At 38.3% G+C, this 20,407-nt stretch overlaps 2 protein-coding genes and 1 pseudogene across 2 annotated transcripts; 2 read left to right on the top strand and 1 right to left on the bottom strand.

Moving 5' to 3' along the window:
• Nucleotides 1-8,643: 8,643 nt before the first annotated feature.
• LOC148297588 (uncharacterized) lies at nucleotides 8,644-11,175 on the top strand. The gene has a single exon (XM_088247471.1). The coding sequence runs from the start codon at nucleotides 8,644-8,646 to the stop codon at nucleotides 11,107-11,109; it is 2,466 nt and encodes an 821-aa protein (XP_088103597.1). The 3' UTR covers nucleotides 11,110-11,175.
• Nucleotides 11,176-11,390: 215 nt separating this feature from the next.
• LOC148297587 (DNA repair protein XRCC3 homolog pseudogene) lies at nucleotides 11,391-12,272 on the bottom strand (annotated as a pseudogene).
• A 2,891-nt stretch (nucleotides 12,273-15,163) lies between these two features.
• On the top strand, nucleotides 15,164-15,763 carry LOC148297586 (uncharacterized). Its single transcript, XM_088255582.1, has one exon. The coding sequence runs from the start codon at nucleotides 15,164-15,166 to the stop codon at nucleotides 15,761-15,763; it is 600 nt and encodes a 199-aa protein (XP_088111708.1).
• Nucleotides 15,764-20,407: the final 4,644 nt, after the last annotated feature.

Here is a 20,407-nt window from a genome sequence, read left to right as displayed (position 1 = left end):
TGAGTCTTATGAGAATGCAAAGCTTTACAAAGAACGAACCAAGAGTTACCATGACAGAAACATTCAACGGAAAGAGTTCTCCAAAGGTATGTCAGTTCTTTTGTTTAACTCATGTTTGCGTCTCTTTCCAGGAAAATTGAAGTCTAGATGGCAAGGCCCATTCACCGTGGTCAATGTTTCTCCCTATGGAGCTGTGGAGATTCAAAACCCTAAAGATGGCTCGACTTTCAAAGTAAATGGACAACATTTAAAGCCATTCTATGAGGGAGTTTCAGCTGGCATCCAAACTGGCCATGTGGTAGATCAACTTCCCTTCGTACCATCAACTTAGCTGATTGCACAATGTCTTGCCAAGACAGTAACTAAGGCGCTTCTTGGGAGGCAACCCATGTGTTCAAGAAGAAGGTGCTTGGTAGCAATCGACCTAATCGCATCAAGGGGAAGCATTTCAATCATTTCTCTTTACTTGTTTTGTTTTTATTTTTAAGTTTCTGTTCCTTTTTATAAATAAATAAATATAAAAATTTAAAAAAATAAAATAAAATAAATAAATTCATATAAGCTAACTTTTGGTAACCCCAGTGAGCACCTCCGTCAATACAGTGTCTAGGAGTTCTTTAAGCAACACCTTCGGTGTCTAAGAAGTTTGGGTTTTAAGCGGGACCATTGTGACCCCTCCAACCTTCCCGGATCCCCTGGCTGTGTTTTCTGAGGCCCTTAACTGGTCATCCATGAGTTGCTTATATATTCATTTTTTTTTATTTTTTATTTTTCCTAAACCTTCTTCTAAACTTTTCCCTTTATCATTTGTTTGTTCTCAATCATCTTTTGTATGCTTTCACATTGAGGAAAATGTTTAATTCAGGTCTGGGGGGAAGGTTTTCAAATTTCATTCATTTGTGTTTCAATTTTCGTTCATTTGTCACTAATTTTTTTTTCTAAATGTCATACAATCGATGCTATGGAGCTGCCATTGAGGTTTTCATATCAGAATTTGGCACTTCACAAAGCTTTGGCTCTTAGAATTCTGGTGGCTAAAGTACCATGCTCAAATTCTTGAAGGAAAATAGTGGAGACTACCCTAGTGAGCTATATCGAGCCTAATTGCTTTCTTGAGAGGGTTTAAAGTGTTCCATTTCTCATCCATACTTATTTTCTTCAATTCACTCTAATTGATCTCATCATTTCATTTTGATCGAATACTAAGGATGATTCTCTTTTGCAGATATCATATGCTTGCTCTCATTCATGAATGAACTCATTGAAGTGATGCTAGGCTATGTGTGTATAACCATTCTATATGCTTTCTTTTCACCCTACCCATATGTGTGTTCCATTAGCCCTCTTGAAGCCAAACACTCAAAGCCTTTTCTTTTATCACCCTCATCATTTTCCCTACCTTTGTATCTCAATCTGAGATACTTAACCTCTTGTAGCCATACCCTATAACTTAGAAATATACCAAGGTGTGCCAAGATAAAGTTTGATGCAAGGAAGTTGCTGCCGTGTACCTAAATGAAATTTGGTGTGAATCTGTGCAATGAAGTTAATGAAGATGCAGATCAAATCAACGAAGATGAAAGTGTTTCGATTTGATCTAAGTGTGAAAAATAAAGTCCATGCCAGGTGATACCATGAAGTTTGCTGCCATGCCAATCTAAATCAATGATGCCTTGCAGATTAATGAAGCATGCAACCTTGGTATGTTCTTAAGTTATTTGTTTTTCCTTCCAATTCTTCCATTTCCCCTAAACCTTAGCCTTTCATTACAACATTGTGAAAGACCTAGCTGATCTTTAAGGATGTATTCATGGGTGCTGGTAAGTATGTGTGTATCTCTATTCTTAGTATTTAATTCCTTTCATGAGATCTAACCAAATTTGTGCTTCTATTTCATACACTCACTTATGCTTTCTTGAGAGAATTAAAACATAGGTTCTGAGTGATTGAGTGTTATCTGTGAGAATTAGAGTCGAAGCATGTTCTCTATTCAAGGTTTGAGTGTGCTTGCTTTGAAACTGTGTGCCTTTGAGCTATAGCTTCCACTTGTACACACTGATTGATGACCTATCTTGGCAACTCTATGGTGTTGAAGGTATGACTAAAACTTTCTTTCATTTTCATTAGTTGATTTCAAAGTTGTTTTTCTAACCATTTTGTTTTGTAGAGTTAGAAAAACGTTTGTGGGTATCGTATCTGTTAAACCCTCAGGAGACACAACTCCTCCTACTAGGGATGCCTAGAGGTTTAAAGGCTTGTTGCATACGCTCAATGCAATCGAGTTACCTACGAAAGTGGTCTAGTTAACTTCTTGTTTTGTTCTTATCTTTGTTTCTCTTTTGTTTTGCTCGAGGACTAGCAAAATCTAAGTTTGGGGGTGTGTTAAGCTCATAATTTCATACATATACATGCCCAATTTACTTACTTCTTTTGCTTAGTTTCTTATAATTTTGAGTTATTTGCCTCCCTTTGTGTGTTTTGTAGGCCAAAAGAGCAAGAGAGCATAATTCATGCAATTCATGCATGTTAAGGCCTAATTTGGATGAAGAGAAGAAGAGCTTAAAGACAAACTCATTTTGGCTACAGCCCCCTGCCAGTCCAGTTCCGTAGGTCATATTGCAAGCTTTGTTTCAGCAACCTAAATAGCTCGGATGAGGCAACATTCTTCATGAAAGTTGTTCCAATGGGTGTGTACTATAACATATCCAAAATTCAGCCCCATTGGATAAATCTGGAGTCCGTCACCTAGCAAACACAGAACCATGCTCAGGATGGATTTTGTCAGCGAGCAAACTGAGTTAGCAATTTGTTTCGGCCTTAACTTCCTCCTCCGAGCTTGGATTGGGCCAATACTTGTGTGGTTGGATCATACACATTCTGAACTTCACAATGGACATCTTAAAGTCTTCATTTGATTCAGCCTAGCCCAAGTTGTAAGCCCTTGAAGTTGCTGGTCATGCTGACCTCAGGATGAGCTGGTTGGAAGCTTGGTCATGGTGAGCTAGGCATGAGCTATTGTAGCTGGTTGGAAGCTTGGTCATGGTGACATGAAGATGAGCTAGGGCTGCTGGTGGGATTTATTACTGAAGTGCATCAACCAATTCAGATTTTATAATGCAAGTGTTGTATGCATTAGTGAAGTGCATCAACCAATTCATCTTTTATAATGCAAGTGTTGTATGCATTAGCCATATTGAATTCAGATTTATCACTCCCCTCTCCCTATAAATACCACATCCATTCCACATTCAAGACACAACAAATCCTGAGATTCACAACCACCACAATTCACTCCAACCATCCTCAAACACTCTCACAATCCCAAACACTCCAACAATCACCAAAACAACTCCAGCAAACTTCTCTTCCATTTCCCTACGAATTTCATCTTCCTTAGCCATCACCACTCACTCAAACTCATCCCAAATCACCTCCATATCCTTCATACATCTTTCTAGAAGTGGGGAAGCTCTTGGAGAAGCATTAGAAGTGGAGAAGCACTTGGAGAAGCCTTGGACACCACAAGAACTTCAGAAAAAGGGTTTTTCTACTCTTATTGCATTCATTATGTTTTCACATTTCTGTTCAAGTCTCTTTTCCATTATGAGTAGCTAAATCCATAACTAGGGCTTCGATGTAACCTAACATGAATATTCTGGATTTATAAGTTTGGAGTTTCAAGTTTGATTCATGATTCATGTTCTTATTCATTATGCTTATAAGTTAACATGCTTGTTTGAATGATTGATCACCATTAGAACTTGTTTGTTAACTATCTTGGTTTGAATTAAGAGTATACACCATGCTTTAATTCGAATTGAACTATGAATAGGAAGAGTATGTATGGACATTCGACAACAGGGATTAGATACATACTTGGTTGTTTAAAATGTTCTTCTATGCTTAATGGGTTCCTAATGCTTAATTTTAGGTTAGACAACAAATGATCAAATTAGGGAATTAGGAACACAAGGTTAGGACCAAACACCATGGCCTAATCATACTTTAGCTAGAATCAATCTTTGAATCTGAATTAGACTTGTTACTTGAATCTTTATAACCCAGAATTGAATTGTTATGGTGAATCGAATGCCCTAGACTCCAAACCTGTGTTTTAACTTTCAAAACCACCCTTTGTTACTTTTGTTTACTTGCTTTCCGTTGCAATTTCAGTTTGTTCATTTCTTTCTATAATCACAAGCATTCTCACTTCAAAGTTCATTTTAATCTTGCTGCATTTGTTTTCAAACTCACTCTTGCTTTAAATTCTGTTTTAGATTTAACTTCCTAACTTCTTGAATTTGGTAATCTAAAGTACATAACTAATTTGAACTTCTCAGTCTTCGTGGGTACGACCTCGTACTTGTCTTGCTATACTACTAATTGCCCCGTACAATGGATGGCTACAAGTACGACCTCGTACTTGTCTTGCTATACTACTTTCCTGCAATCTGGTTTCTTTTGGCCCACTCTATTCAAAGATGCGTTTAATTTTTGTGTTAAGTGTGATAGGTGCCAAAGGATGGGGAACATAAGTCGCAGGAATGAAATGCCATTGAATAACATACTTGTTGTGGAGCTCTTCGATGTGTGGGGTATTGATTTCATGGGACCATTCCCATCTTCCTTTGGTTATACTTACATACTTGTTGCTGTTGATTATGTGTCTAAATGGGTGGAAGCCATAGCCACCAAAACCAATGATTATAAGGTGGTGCTGAAGTTCTTGAAGGATAATATTTTCACAAGGTTTGGTACTCCAAGGGCTGTCATTAGTGATGGAGGCAGCCACTTCTGTAACAAGCCATTCGAAGCACTCATGAAAAAGTACAACATCACCCATCGAGTCTCTACACCATATCATCCGCAAACTTCTGGTCAAGTGGAAATAAGCAATAGAGAAATTAAGCACATCCTGGAGAAGGTGGTGAACAATACAAGGAAAGATTGGGCAGCCAAGCTCAATGATGCATTATGGGCTTATAGGACTGCATATAAGACTCCCATTGGAATGAGCCCTTATTGTCTTGTGTTTGGGAAAGCTTGTCACCTGCCAATGGAGCTTGAACACAATGCTTTTTGGGCCATCAAGAAGTTGAATTTTGATCTAGACAAGGCAGGCCATGCAAGAAAGTTTCAGCTCAATGAATTGGAAGAAATTAGACATGAGTCTTATGAGAATGCAAAGCTTTACAAAGAACGAACCAAGAGTTACCATGACAGAAACATTCAACGGAAAGAGTTCTCCAAAGGTATGTCAGTTCTTTTGTTTAACTCACGTTTGCGTCTCTTTCCAGGAAAATTGAAGTCTAGATGGCAAGGCCCATTCACCGTGGTCAATGTTTCTCCCTATGGAGCTGTGGAGATTCAAAACCCTAAAGATGGCTCGACTTTCAAAGTAAATGGACAACGTTTAAAGCCATTCTATGAGGGAGTTTCAGCTGGCATCCAAACTGGCCATGTGGTAGATCAACTTCCCTTCGTACCATCAACTTAGCTGATTGCACAATGTCTTGCCAAGACAGTAACTAAGGCGCTTCTTGGGAGGCAACCCATGTGTTCAAGAAGAAGGTGCTTGGTAGCAATCGACCTAATCGCATCAAGGGGAAGCATTTCAATCCTTTCTCTTTACTTGTTTTGTTTTTATTTTAGTCATTTTAAGTTTCTGTTCCTTTTTTATAAATAAATAAATATAAAAATAAAATAAAAAATTTCATATAAGCTAACTTTTGGTAACCCCAGTGAGCACCTCCGTCAATACAGTGTCTAGGAGTTCTTTAGGCGACACCTTCGGTGTCTAAGAAGTTTGGGTTTTAAGCGGGACCATTGTGACCCCTCCAACCTTCCCGGATCCCCTGGCTGTGTTTTCTGAGGCCCTTAACTGGTCATCCATGAGTTGCTTATATATTCATTTTTTTTATTTTTTATTTTTCCTAAACCTTCTTCTAAACTTTTCCCTTTATCATTTGTTTGTTCTCAATCATCTTTTGTATGCTTTCACATTGAGGACAATGTTCAATTCAGGTTTGGGGGGAAGGTTTTCAATTTCAATTTTCTTATCCATTTGTGTTTTCAATTTTCGTTCTCTTGTCACTATTTTTTTTTTTTAATTTTAAATTTTTAAATTTTTATTTTTTTTTAAAGAATGTCATACAATCAATGCTATGGAGCTGCTATTTGAGGTTTTCATATCAGAATTTTGCACTTCACAACGCTTTTGCTCTTAGAATTCTGGTGGCTAAAGTACCATGCTCAAATTCTTGAAGGAAAATAGTGGAGACTACCCTAGTGAGCTATATCGAGCCTAATTGCTTTCTTGAGAGGGTTTAAAGTGTTCTATTTCTCATCCATACTTATTTTCTTCAATTCACTCTAATTGATCTCATCATTTCATTTTGATTGAATACTAAGGATGATTCTCTTTTACAGATATCATGTGCTTGCTCTCATTCATGAATGAACTCATTGAAGTGATGCTAGGCTATGTGTGTATAACTATTCTATGTGCTTTCTTTTCACCCTACCCATATGTGTGTTCCATTAGCCCTCTTGAAGCCAAACACTTAAAGCCTTTTTCTTCTATCACCCTCATCATTTCCCTACCTTTGTATCTCAATCTGAGATACTTGACCTATTGTAGCCATACCCTAGTAACTTAGAAATATACCAAGGTTTGCCAACATAAAGTTTGAAGCAAGGAAGTTGCAGCCATGTACCTAAATAAAGATGATGTGAATCTGTGCAATGAAGTTAATGAAGATGCAGATCAAATCAACGAAGATGAAAGTGTTTCGATTTGATCTAAGTGTGAAAAATAAAGTCCATGCCAGGTGATACCATGAAGTTTGCTGCCATGCCAATCTAAATCAATGATACCTTGCAGATTAATGAAGCATGCAACCTTGGTGTGTTCTTAAGTTACTTGTTTTTCCTTCCAATTCTTCCATTTCCCCTAAACCTTAGCCTTTCATTACAACCTTGTGAAAGACCTAGCTGATCTTTGAGGATGTATTCATGTGTGATGGTAAGTATGTGTGTATCTCTATTCTTAGTATTTGATTCCTTTCATGAGATCTAACCCAATTTGTGCTTCTATTTCTTACACTCACTTATGCTTTCTTGAGAGAATTAAACCATAGGTTCTGAGTGATTGAGTGTTTTCTGTGAGAATTAGAGTCAAGGCATATTCTCTATTCAAGGTTTGAGTGTGCTTGCTTTGAAACCGTGTGCCTTTGAGCTATAGCTTCCACTTGTACACACTGATTGATCACATATCTTGGCAACTCTATGGTGTTGGAGGTATGACTAAAGTTTTCTTTCATTTTCATTAGTTGATTTCAAAGTTTATTTTTCTAACCACTTTGTTTTGTAGACTCAGTAAAGCGTTTGTGGGTATCGTATCTGTTAAATCCTCAGGAGACACAACTCCTCCTACTAGGGATGCCTAGAGGTTTAAAGGCTTGTTGCATACGCTCAATGCAATCGAGTTACCTACGAAAGTGGTCTAGTTAACTTCTTGTTTTGTTTTTTCCTTTGTTTTTCTTTTGTTTTGTCTCCACGGCCAGAAGCTCAGAACCCACGATCAAGAGCGGCGGCCGAGATTCACCAGGATTTCTGGGGTCACACCACCATACTTCACGATCCCAAATGTCGATTGGACTGCCCACTTGCTCCCATCAAGCTCCACCACGCAGATTTTTAGCCTCGATTACTCCTCCAGGGACTCTTCCTATAAGTACAAGACTCGAGCTACATTCAAAGGGTTCAACACCAAAACAAAGCCTCCCACGGAGCAACTTATTTTTTCCTGTAATGCACTTTCAATATCTTTACTTGCTTTCCTAGGAGTAGTGTTAGATTGTAAGGAGAATCCATTCATCAATATATCATACAACCCTTGATTTTCAAGGTGCTAGAGCACCATCCTTATTGTTCGTTCACTCACCCCATATATCACACGACCGTCGCTCCCTGAGCAGCGCGCCGGAGCACCGCCCAAAACCCACCACCAACACCATCACTCAACGGCCTTGTAGTTCAGGCCGTGAACCTACAGCCGAGACCAGTTCCTCTCTCGGCTACAATCGTTTGATTAGGAAGACGAGTTCAAACAGGCGCACCACTCATCCATCCAACACTCATCAACACATCGACGCACGGTAGACCGTGCTGGCACGCCCGCGCACAACCGCACCGCACCCAAAAGCAGGAAACCGCGTGTTAACGCACATCCCCTCGGCCCGGAACTCCAGGCCGTGAGATTTGCGCGGCAGACAATGGGTTATATTTTGATTGTTTGGGTTTGTGATAAATTCGTTTTGGCTTTAATTGCTTTGGGTTAGGTTTTGTTGAATATTCATGCTCAGTCATCTGGGTTTGTACCAATTGCACTTAGATTGGTCTGGATATGTGAATCTTGAAACTTGGGATTTTCCATTTGATGTAGTATATCTGTATAGTGTGATTGCTGATGTGTTACTGTTGTACTGCTGTTGCGTTCCTCTTATTTCACTGTCGTATTGCTGTTATGTTGATGTTATATTGCTATTATATTGCTTTTATATTGTTGTTATATTGATGTTGTATTGTATGGTTATTGTGGTTATATTGTGTTAATGAAATGTTGTTTTGTCATGGTCAGAAATGGAGACAATTGTTATTCTCATGTGCTACAATGGAAAATGGGTCACCTCGAAGAAGATGTGCAAATACGAAGGGGGTGAGTCAAAAGGCTTAATAGTTCCACGGACCATCAAATTTGCTGAACTGTTGGACCGTGTGCATCAGATTCGTAATACAAACGGCAGGGAAGACAAGGTTAGCTTAAAATTCTCAGTTTTGGTGGCCTCGAATGAGTGGAAGCACATAAAGATTGAGGACGATGATGATGTCAAATTTTTTATGAAGTACAATTGTGAGGTAACATCTTCAAAACTAGCTCCCTTACTCGTGAGTATAGAAGATAAAGGACTGAGAAATGATGTAGTTGATAGTATGCATATGACGACAGATAGTAGTCGGATGGGTCGTTCTTCAGTTGGCATTGTTGAAAGCAATCAAGTAACTTGGAATAATACATATGGCACTGATGTGGGAGGTGAAATAGGGACAGATTTTATGGATATGATTGATTTTAGCGAGGTGGATCAGATGCATGGTGGTGATAATGGTATTGAAAGAAATGAAGTGTCAGTGTACTCTGCCCCTCCTATTTTGGGCTGCTTGAACACATCTGCCCAACTGCCAATAATGCGTTTAGGAGGAGAATCTGAACCCATTCGTGAACATTATTCGAATGAAATAGGTGAACAGAACCGGTACAATGAAGCCGGTGTAAATGATGGAGAAGCATATTTGGATGGGGGGTTTTCGCGAAGTCATTGGAATCCGAAAATTACAGTTGGGCAAATTTTCTCTACTAAGAAAGCATTGTTGACAGAGTTACAGTTGATGGCATTAAGAGGCCACTTTGAATTTAAGGTGCAATCGTCTTGCATTAAGAGGTTGGTTGTGGTTTGTTGTCAACGTCCATGCCCATGGCGAGTCCGAGCATCGAGATTTGGAGATAATAGCTTCATGATTGTGAGGTGTACAACTGTCCATAAATGTGATTTGAGGGTTGTAAGTGACAACCATCGTCAAGCAACTGCAGCACTTGTAGCCACTTCATTTAAAAGGAAGTTTAAGGATTCTCGGACAATATACACACCAGGTGACATTATGAGAGATGTGAAACACAACTTTGGTTTCAGCATCCATTATTCGAAAGCTTGGAAAGCAAGGGAGTTAGCTCTATTGTCCATTAGAGGATCAGCGGAGGAGGCATATTATATCCTTCCAGCTTATTGCTATGAATTGGAGCGTATGAATCCCGGCACAAAAACACACATCCAAACTGATGAGAACAATCACTTTGTGTATTTATTTATGGCGGTTGGCGCATGTATTAGAGGGTTTCGTTCTTCCATGCGCCCAGTGATAGCCGTGGATGCCACTCATTTAAAATCCAAGTACAAGGGTGTTATGTTTGTAGCAAATGCATTTGATGGTAATCGAAATATATATCCTCTTGCTTTTGGGATCGGGGATTTGGAGACGGATGCATCATGGCATTGGTTTTTCACTAAACTTCATGAAGCCATTGGTGAGTGTCCCAATCTTGTTATTATTTCTGATCGCAATGTTAGCATAGAGAATGTGTGGAACAAAGTTTTTCCAACGGCGCAACATGGCATATGCTTTTATCATATGAAGGGGAACATGAAACGCACTTGCAAGTTGAAAAAGCATGATCACACACTTATGAACTTTAAGAAGGCTGCGAAATCTTATTCCATTGCTGAATTTGATTGTCATTTTCGCAAGATCAAGCGAAAGGAACATGTTGCTCAATATCTTGAAGACGCAGGGTTACATAAGTGGTCTAGAGCTCACATGGATGGACGCCGCTACAATGTAATGACAACAAATATTGCGGAGTCAATCAACTCAGTCCTTAGGTTTGCAAGAATGATGCCAGTGGTTCATTTGATAGGGGAAATTATGAATCTCCTTGTGAAATGGTTCACCGAACGTCGTGACTTGGCTTTGAATTGCACAACAACATTGTGCCCCAATTTTGGAGAGAAGAAGTTGAGGAACAGGTTGGAGGATGCTGCAAGGATGAATGTGGTTAAAGTAAATAATGCACAGTATAATGTTTTGGACGGTTATATGGACGGCCTCGTAGATTTGATGAACAACAGTTGTAGTTGTAGAAAGTTTCAGCTTGAGCAGCTACCTTGCAAGCATGTAGTTGCAGTTTGCCGCTTCTTGAAAGTAAATGTATACTCAAAGGCTTCTCGGTATTACACTCGGAAAACTTGGATGGATGCTTATTCGGATAGCATCTACCCTTTACAGCCTCACGGAAGGTGGGATATTCCTGAGGATGTTCGAAGTCAAGTTGTGCTGCCTCCCATGACAAGGGTCATGCCAGGCAGACGAAAGAAGTTAAGAATTCCCTCGCACGGAGAGGGCACCATTACAAGAAAGTGCTCAAGGTGTGGTTCCGGAGGCCACAATAAAAGCACCTGTAAAAACAATATTCCATTGCGCAATGTATCTTAGACAATATGATTTGTGTTGCTTTGGTAGGTCATGTAAACTTTACTTTTATTTGTGGTGGGTTTCGTGTTATGTTGAATGGGAATTGTTTTAAATTTGCATAATTTGGGTTGCATTGCTACAGCATGCTGTATTGCTTTCAGATTGCTATTTTATTGTACTTTTATTGCACTGGTATTGCTTCCAGATTGCTATTATAATTTGAGTGCGAAATTAAAGGGCCTGGAATGTAATTCCAAAAGGATCCAAAACATTAAAGTTCTTAGAATTCCTTTATTACACAGTTACCCTGATACTTCGACTAAACCTTCTTTTCTGATTACAAATTCTGCGGATGCATAGGCCAGATGTGGGGCAAATACAAGGTGAAATGTCCTATGTGTTTGACTACATATAGTTGTTGAAGGAGCATTACGAATGTTAACCCCAATAGATTGCTCATGTCTTGCCAAGAACACTCTTGAATTTATGCAATGTGCCCAAGCCAGTCCCAAAGCTGGACTCACTCGTCTGCCTGATGTGTCCAGGGACTCCAAGTTTCCCAACCTCACCCCATTCACTCCATCATGTGGCCCAATAAAATCCACCACTTGGTTGGTGACAACCACCGCCAACCCAAACTTATTTGCTAAACCCTTCAATGTCCCAGATATGTTGAAGAACAATTCAGACCGCCGTTTCAAATCTGCCGGTGTTGTCTGATACTGTGATCGAAACAATGCACCAATGGAATCAATGACAATGAGTTTGGCAGGTAGGCGGGTGTGATCAATGGCAATAAATGCTTCTATGTCTCCAAGGACATGGATGAGTTCTTGAGCATCATGAACACCACGAACATATATGTCTTCCAATGGCTCCAACCTTATTAAGTTGGGGTATGATGCATGATAAAGGTTGCCTAGTTGTTGCAATCGACGAAATGAGAAGCTAAATTCTGTGAATATGTAGACGGAGGAGCCCCCTAGTCCGCCATGTGAGGGTGGGAGCTGAGCTCGTACCGTAAGTTGGAGACAAAGCTGCGTCTTCCCGGAACCACTCTCCCCTACCAATTCTGTTATGGAGTTGCAGGGTATCCCACCCCCCAAGCAGTGATCTAGTATTGGGCATCCAATGGATAATTTAGGGGTTGAAAGAGGAAGGAGCATGAGGTTTTGGGGTGTCATGTTTCTGTAATTTAGGGGGGGATGTGATGGTGCCACAAGGCATGCATTATATATATAGAGTTCATTTTGAAGGTCTGTAATGTAGGCCATATGTCTTTTAAGGGATGTATACTTCATCCTTTTTCCAGGTTGTAATTACTTTTTTTTTTGTTTTTCACCAAATTGTTGAGGACCAAATAATTTGAAAAACATTCTGATGCAGTACGTACTGTAATAGGATCATATTGTAACTCTATCATCTCTCTATTGTACTCTTATTGACATAATATTGCCATTATACGCTTGTTTATTGTATAGTTATTGCTGCTATATCGCCACTCAACTGGACACCGATAAACTGTATACGCACAAATACAAAAAGAGGCATGATCATTCCATAAAATCCTATTTCCAAACTTACATAATACAACAACAGGCCACCCCATGGTTACATAATACAAAAAGACGCCACCTCATAGTTCCATTTCCCTGCTGTTGACAAATTCGAAGTTTGCATACTGTTCAAGTGCGGCGACCACGACCCATGAAATTCATGACCCCGCCCACAGTGATGTTGGCCCAGTTTCCTGCCGGATCCACTATTTTTGCAAACTTACGAAATAGTTCAAATCCCCTTTCCACTTGTTCTTGCTTCAACTTGGCCATTTCTTCTGATTCCTTGAATACCATAATTGCAGTGGTAGGGGCAATTTCAATTTTTCCTTTGATTACCTTTATATGTACGAGATGCATGCGGGCATGATAACGAGAGCGAATTGTGCGCTTTTTTATGACATCCCATCTAGCTTGGCCCTCCACAATTTTTGATACTATGTCTGCATGGAGATTTTTCCAAAACATGGTATTGCCTCGACACTGCTGCATGCCATAGACCAAGTCTGCAGTGAGTGAATTGGGTGACTTGGCTTCTGTTTCAGTCTCCCCTCCTTCAGTAATTGAAAGCGTTGGGTTTGGTGTGAGGTTATGGTCCATGGTCTTCGATATTTATTGTAGGCTGGTGTATGACTTAATTGGAAAAAAGGGGGACTAAATGTGATGGGAGTGAAATCAGCGGGGAAGGTAATGGCTGCAAGCAGGAGTTAATGTGATGGAAGCTTTGATTTCAAACAGCTGGGTTTATTAATATAGGCAGGTTTTAATGACCTGGAGTAACAGAGACAGTTAGTGGCGGGAGGGATTAGGGGGAGTCATTGGCGGGAGGGATTGGCGGGAGTCTTAGGCGGGATAGTATTGGGCGGGAGTTATTACCCAGTTGACTGTATGCCTTTTTGTAATATATTTCTATTTTGGATGTTCCGAAGTTGGTAATTTTCCCATTATGTAATTCAAATAAGGGATTTGCCTATTTGCCTAATTGATCAACTCATTCAAATTGACAAATATGGTTATTGTCTTATTTCTCATTTCAGCAATCTCAATTCGTTTCCATTTTTCCATTATTCATATTTTCCTATTTTCCATGTGTCATCCAATTATGCAATTATCAAATTATCCATTTTTTCATTATTTGTGCCTATTTTTTCCTATTTTGCAATTTCCTAAGTTTCCTTTTGTTCTATTTCCAGTTTTCCAATTTTTCAACGTTCCTATTTTCCCATTATGTAATTAAAAAAAGTTGCCAACTTTGCCTAATTGAGAAAGTAATTAAAATTGTCCAATATGGTAATTGTAATTCGTTTCCAATTTTCCTTTTTTCCATGTGTCCCTGTTTCCTATTTCCATTTATCCAATTTTCAGTTTTTGTCCAATTATCCAATTGTTCTATTAACCAATTTTCTTTTTTCCAATTGCCCTATTTTCTAAGTTTTCTATTTTTCCTATTTCCAATTTGCTAACTTTCCTTTTGTTCTATTTCCTATTTTGCTATTTTCCAAGTTGCCTTATTTGGTATTTTTCAATTATCCAGGTATCCAATAGTCCAATTTTCCAATTTTCCAATTTGCGAATTTGCCTATTTTCCAAGTGTCCTTTTTTCCTATTTCCTATTTCCTATTTCCAATTTTCCAATTTTCCTTTTTTCCAATTTTCATGTTTTCAGAGTTTCCTTTTTTTCCTTTTTCCTATTTTCCAAGTTTCCTTTTCTTCAATTTCGAATTTCGAATTTTCCAATTTTCCAAGTTTCTTTATTTTCCAATTACCCAATTTTCCAATTTCCTATTTTCCAACTGTCCTTTTTTCCTTTTTCCAATTTTCCAATTTTTCAAGTGTCCTTTTATCCTATTTCCTAGTTTCCTCTTTCCAATTTTCCAATTTTCCAATTTTCCAATTTTCAAGGTTTCCATTTTTTCGTATTTCCGATTTTCCAATTTTCCAATTTTCCTTTTCTTCTATTTTCAATTTTCCAATTTTCCAATTTTCCAATTTTCCAAGTTTCCTTATTTCCCAATTTCCAAGTTTGCACTTTTGCACTATTGCTATTTTGCTATTTTGCTATTTTGCAATTTCCCATTAAGGTTTGCTTTTTTTCGTTTGTAAGCCAATTTTATTGTTGTTAATGTAATGCTGTACTGCTGTAAATTACAGCCAAGGAGTTAATGGTGTAGTTTGCAATCCCATCAATTTAATGCACCAACAAAATACCCAATATATGAACCTTCGTATATATAACTGCAACATAGGTAGCTTAATTAACGGGAAAGGTAAATATTCATATCAGTCTGACTCAAAGGCAAAGGCAAACATTCATATCAGTACTTCATATCAGTCTTACTCAAAGGCAAGCATTCTCCACATTCATATCAGTACTTCATATCAGTCTTACTCAAACGCAAACATTCTCCACTAAAGCTAACCATATTGTCGTTTACAACTTCAGACAGAATCTACATTTATTTGTTTTGTTGCAGTCGGCAACTGTGAATTGTAGTACTTCAATACTTCAATACTTGAAGATGTCGGATGTACGGCCTCCAAACGAGCAAGTGAGTTACCCGGGGGACATGCCGTGGCATGTGCCATTCCCATCTCCACCGCTGACTCCCAATGATGATCCCACTTCATCTGGAAGTGAGGCCGACAGCACTGATCCCCTTGACAAAATCTGTGCCGTGAAGCAGGAGCTCCAATATTTCTCTAAGGCAACAGATTGGTGGGAGAGCAAATGTGATCTTGATGGCCAAGTGATGGGAAACTTGGCCAACAAGTTGAACAAAGCATTTGCTGGAGAAGTGAAGCAAACTCTAAAAGCAAAAAGTCGGAGCAAAAAGTTAGAGTCGTTGAAGTTGAAATTGGAACAGCGAAAGAAAGATGCCGTCGAAAAATTCACAAAATCTGAAGAATATAACCATGAAATGGTTGAATGTTTCAACAACGGCTTTGAAATGTTCCGAGATTATGCTTCGGTCATCTCACCAAACTACAATTGGAGTGAAATTGATGTAGCTGGTGTGTGGGATGTGCTGAATATGGGTGCTGAGGGAATGCCTCATCATAGTCTCGTGCGTGCAGCGAGGACAAAGAACAAAGACATGGATCTTTTGATGGACCTGTAGTAAGGGTGAGTGCTGCTCTATCTCCCTGACCCGAGTACATGGATCTTTTGTTGCCTTCGTTTTCCCTTCGCGGGATAGTATTGTTAAGGTTCGGGGGCGATTTGTTTTGCATATGTGAAATGTACTGTAATGGATGTGTGTGTATTGTATGTACATTTACTTAATATTGCTGTTATATTGCGTGTATATTGCTTAATATTGACTTTGTATTGCATATATAGTGATGAATATTGCCACTTATTGGATGTATAGTGTTAAACTATTGCTACCGTATCATCCATATATTGCTCCCGTATTGGCTCTATAGTGGATGTAAATTGGTCTGATATTGCTATTATATCGTATGTGAATGGCATTTGGTCTAATAACACTCCACTTCGTTCAAAGTAATCCTGATTTCAAATATCACGGACACGACAATTGTTATCCATCCTTATATTTCCCAAGTTTCCTTTTGTTCTATTTCCAGTTTTCCAATTTTTCAATGTTCCTATTTTCCCATTATGTAATGAAAAAAAGTTGCCTGCTTTGGCTAATTGAGAAAGTAATTAATATTGTCCAATATGGTAATTGTCTTATTTCCCATTTCCACAATTTCAATTCGTTTCCAATTTTCCTTTTTTCCATGTGTCCCTGTTTCCTATTTCCATTTATCCAATTTTCAGTTTTTGTCCAATTATCCAATTGTTCTATTAACCAATTTTCTTTTTTCCAATTGCCCTATTTTCTAAGTTTCCTTTTTTTCCTATTTCCAATTTTCCAATTTTCCAATTTGCTAACTTTCCTTTTGTTCTATTTCCTATTTCCTATTTCCTTTTTCCAATTTTCCAATTTTCCTTTTTTCCAATTTTCATGTTTTCAGAGTTTCCTTTTTTTCCTTTTTCCAATTATCCAAGTTGCCTTTTGTTCAATTTCCAATTTCCAATTTTCCAATTACCCAATTTTCCAATTTCCTATTTTCCTATTTTCCAAGTGTCCTTTTTTCCTTTTTCCAATTTTCTTTTATCCTATTTCCTACTTTCCTCTTTCCAATTTTCCAATTTTCCATTTTTTGGTTTTTCCGATTTTCCAATTTTCCAATTTTCATTTTCTTCTATATTTCCAATTTTTGAATTTTCCACGTTTCCTTATTTCCCATTTTCCAAGTTTGCAGTTTTGCTATTTTCCAATTTTATTTTCTGAAATTCCCAATAAATGCTTAGTTACATAGTCCTATTTTGGGTTGAAATCCACAAATTCCAATTTCCCATTAAGGTTTGGTTTTTTCGTTTGTAAGCCAAATTTATTGTTGTTAATGTAATGCTCTACTGCTGTAAATTACAGCCAAGGAGTTAATGGTGTAGTTTGCAATCCCATCAATTTAATGCACCAACTAAATACCGAAGTACATGGATCTTTTGTTGCCTTCGTTTTCCCTTCGCGGGATAGTATTGTTAAAGCTTCGGTGGCGATTTGTTTTGCATGTATGTAAAATGTAGTCTGTAATGGATGTGTATGTATCGTATGTAGAATCACTTCATATTGTTGTTATATTGCATGTATATTGCTTAATATTGCCTTTGTATTGTATTGCTAGTGTATGCATATTGCCACCCTATTAGATGTATATTGTCATACTATTGCTATCGTATTATCCTTATATTGCCCTAATATTGTGTCTATAGTGTATGTATATTGGCCTCATATTGCTATTATATCGTATGTCAATGGCATTTGCTCACATAAGTCTCCACTTCGTTCAAAACCAGGATGATTTTTGGCAAGCTTGGGCCAAATACAACAGAAAAAAAAAATCCATTCAAGCTTCTACAATGGAACGCACAATAACCGTTTTACATGTCCTTCCAAGACCAGTGTGAAGTATCCTCGGATGGTACCGTAGAACTCTAGGTCCATCCGGAATTTGATAGAAGAAAACTTATTCAGAATCTTTCATATTTGTAACCACTTTGCTTGTTCTCGGAGGAAGAAACAAAAATAATCATAATAATAAACGGTGTGATTTCAATTATTTCAAAAGATTGATGTCAATACGGTTTGTTTGACATTATAAGGGCATGTCTCACACAATTAAGCCCACAAAATAAAGTAAACATGCTATAAGCTCCACAGTAATATTTACTTCATCTCTATAATCAGAATAATGGGGGAAAAAAAGCACGGAGAAATACATGAAATGAAAAACAACTCGGCAGTGGCTGTGAGATTGTGTACATAAAACTTGGAACAACGTAACCAATTAAAGCTAAGGCATCTCATACGTATGCCTACAGAAAATAACAGTGTATGGTCATCTTCTTTAGAATATTGCAATCAACACTTGGTTGAGACCGACCTGCAAAAACAACTGGGTTAAGTACAGAGATAGAGTTTATGAATGGCAGTTCCAGAATTAAGACCTATGTTGATTTGTAACTCCCACCGAGTCAGTTCATAGTGCCAAATGCAGCTATCTAGCACACAGATATGACAAGCCAAAAGATCCCAAGAAAAAAAGCAAACTAAACAAGAAAAAAGAGGCATGCCATAAATGGGAACCTGAGCAGAAAGCATCACATAAGCATAGAAGCAGATTGGCTCCATTACAATGTTCAAGAATGATGTAAATACTAGATAAAAGAGTTCTTATTCAAACCTCAGCAGGTTTCTCGGTTTCATTCCTGGACCTTCAATATCGTCTTGCACAATAGCATCATTTGACTTCGTCAAACTTCCAGACAAAGACTCCGCAATTTCTTTTAGACCCTGCAACAAAGTGGCATGACTTAAATACATAAGGAAACTAATCCAATATGCAAGATGAAAGACGAGTGATTGGTACCTGCTCCAGCTAAGATAAGCAAACACAGTATGAGGTTCCAAATTCCAATAACAACATAATGCTAAGCAGAAAAGTAGAATTGCTGCCGACATTATTTAAAACGAACTAAGTCAAAACTAAATTGAGAAATCTTAAGAAAGCTGTATGCTTCAGTAAGTCCACTAACAGATTCCCAGTGCAGGAAATGAAATTTACCTATATCACATAAATTGCAAACAAAACCACAGACACAAAATGTGAACAATGGCTACAAAAGCATCCATAAAGAGCAACAATATTTATATATGGAGGTGTACAAAATAGGTAACCTTCAAAATCGAAACAGTGTGTGTGCCATGTAAGGCAATTAGCCACTGCTTCTAGACTGTACAATATTACACCTCACAATATACAGCAGGGCCAAAGACCCGGGTTGCTACACATAATAACTAAACCTAGTAGCTCTAGCAAAAAGGCAGGAATTTCCAGCAAAGCATCCACGTCTGCATCTTCATATAAACGAGTTCCTGACATAATTAATGAGCACAGTGAATTCCCAAGTCCTAAGTCCACACTCAACTAAATTCACAGACATGAAGACATATACCTCATACATATGCCTCCCCCCTTAAACCCTCTATTGCAAGCTTCAGTCTGTAATATTTGGTCTTCAAAGGGTCAATTGTATGCAACGAAATCCCAGCACTGAGATGCTCCAAGAATTTTACGGTCATGATTCCGCAAGACGCACTGTCAAGCCAATAAGTTGGGAAATTAGAACTGCATTTATGTAAAATAGTTTCTAAACTCCACTAAATTCACAAACCTTACCCATCTCATTGTTGTGGCACATCTCCAATGGTGCAAACTGAGAATGGCGTAAAGCTTGACATCTGCATCCCCCTTTGCTTAACCTCTTCAAGCTCAGAAGCTTCATAAAAGTGCATATTGTACAGCACTTGTGGCAGCGTCTCGGCAATAGGGCGAAGCAGTCCAATGATAAGTCCATAAATATACTCATTTATGTACTCTCTTTACTTAGGCTTTGTAGAAGAATTAGACTTAAAAAGGGCTTATTACTTCACTTTTCTGATTTTCAGCTTTTCTGCGCTCTTAGAAGGATTTTAAGGGAAAATCAACTTTTCGGAGGAATTTTAGTGCAAGGTCAATTGGAGATGAAAGCTAACACCTTGAAGTTGAATCTGTGATTTTTCCAGAATTTTCTACCGAGCCAATTGGTACAGTATTACAAGTAAAGTTAGCCCACGTGCAGACAGGACAGTTTCGTACATGTTACGTGAATATGAAGAAACGGAAGCCTTCCCGAATTTTTCCAAGTTACGTGCTATATATGGTTGGAAAGATAAGACATTTATCTTTCTAAAATATATTTTTCCTGATTTTTCTAGAAGGCTGAAGAACCCCAAATCGTGTGACAATTGGGCTGAGCTGTATTTCCCTGTGGAGTTAGGAATTGTGATCTTTACTTTCCTATTTGGATTCCTTGTTTACCAAGACTTCTTGGACGACTTTTCAGTAAATTTTAGGGTTTAGGACTTTGATTTAAGTCATATAAAAGGCCAGCCAAGGCCCCATACAGAGGATTCAGGTCCGAAGGAGATCAACCGCGCAAGAGGAAAAAGCTGCCAGCGAGTTCTTTCTTTTCCTTTCTTCTTTTAATTTTCAGTTCTTATGTATTTATTTTTGAGTTCATCCCAGAACATGAGTAACTAATTTCTTGTTAGTTAGGGCTTAATCTTGAAGCCCTAAACATGATTTCAATTCTATAAACAAGTTTGAATGGATTTTTCAGTTTCTACAAGCGGGATGATTTCGGTTTCTCG

Source organism: Prunus avium, chromosome 1 (assembly GCF_965620075.1).
Source record: "Prunus avium chromosome 1, drPruAviu1.hap1.1, whole genome shotgun sequence".
NCBI classification, from domain to species: domain Eukaryota; kingdom Viridiplantae; phylum Streptophyta; class Magnoliopsida; order Rosales; family Rosaceae; genus Prunus; species Prunus avium.
The sequence above is the reverse complement of the archived record's forward strand: the minus strand, read 5'-3'. Positions and strand labels throughout refer to the sequence as shown.

Bases quoted from the DNA above. Each gene is read 5' to 3' on its own strand.
- LOC148297588 (XM_088247471.1), top strand. From the start codon at position 8,644: ATGGAGACAATTGTTATTCTCATGTGCTACAATGGAAAATGGGTCACC.
- LOC148297586 (XM_088255582.1), top strand. From the start codon at position 15,164: ATGTCGGATGTACGGCCTCCAAACGAGCAAGTGAGTTACCCGGGGGAC.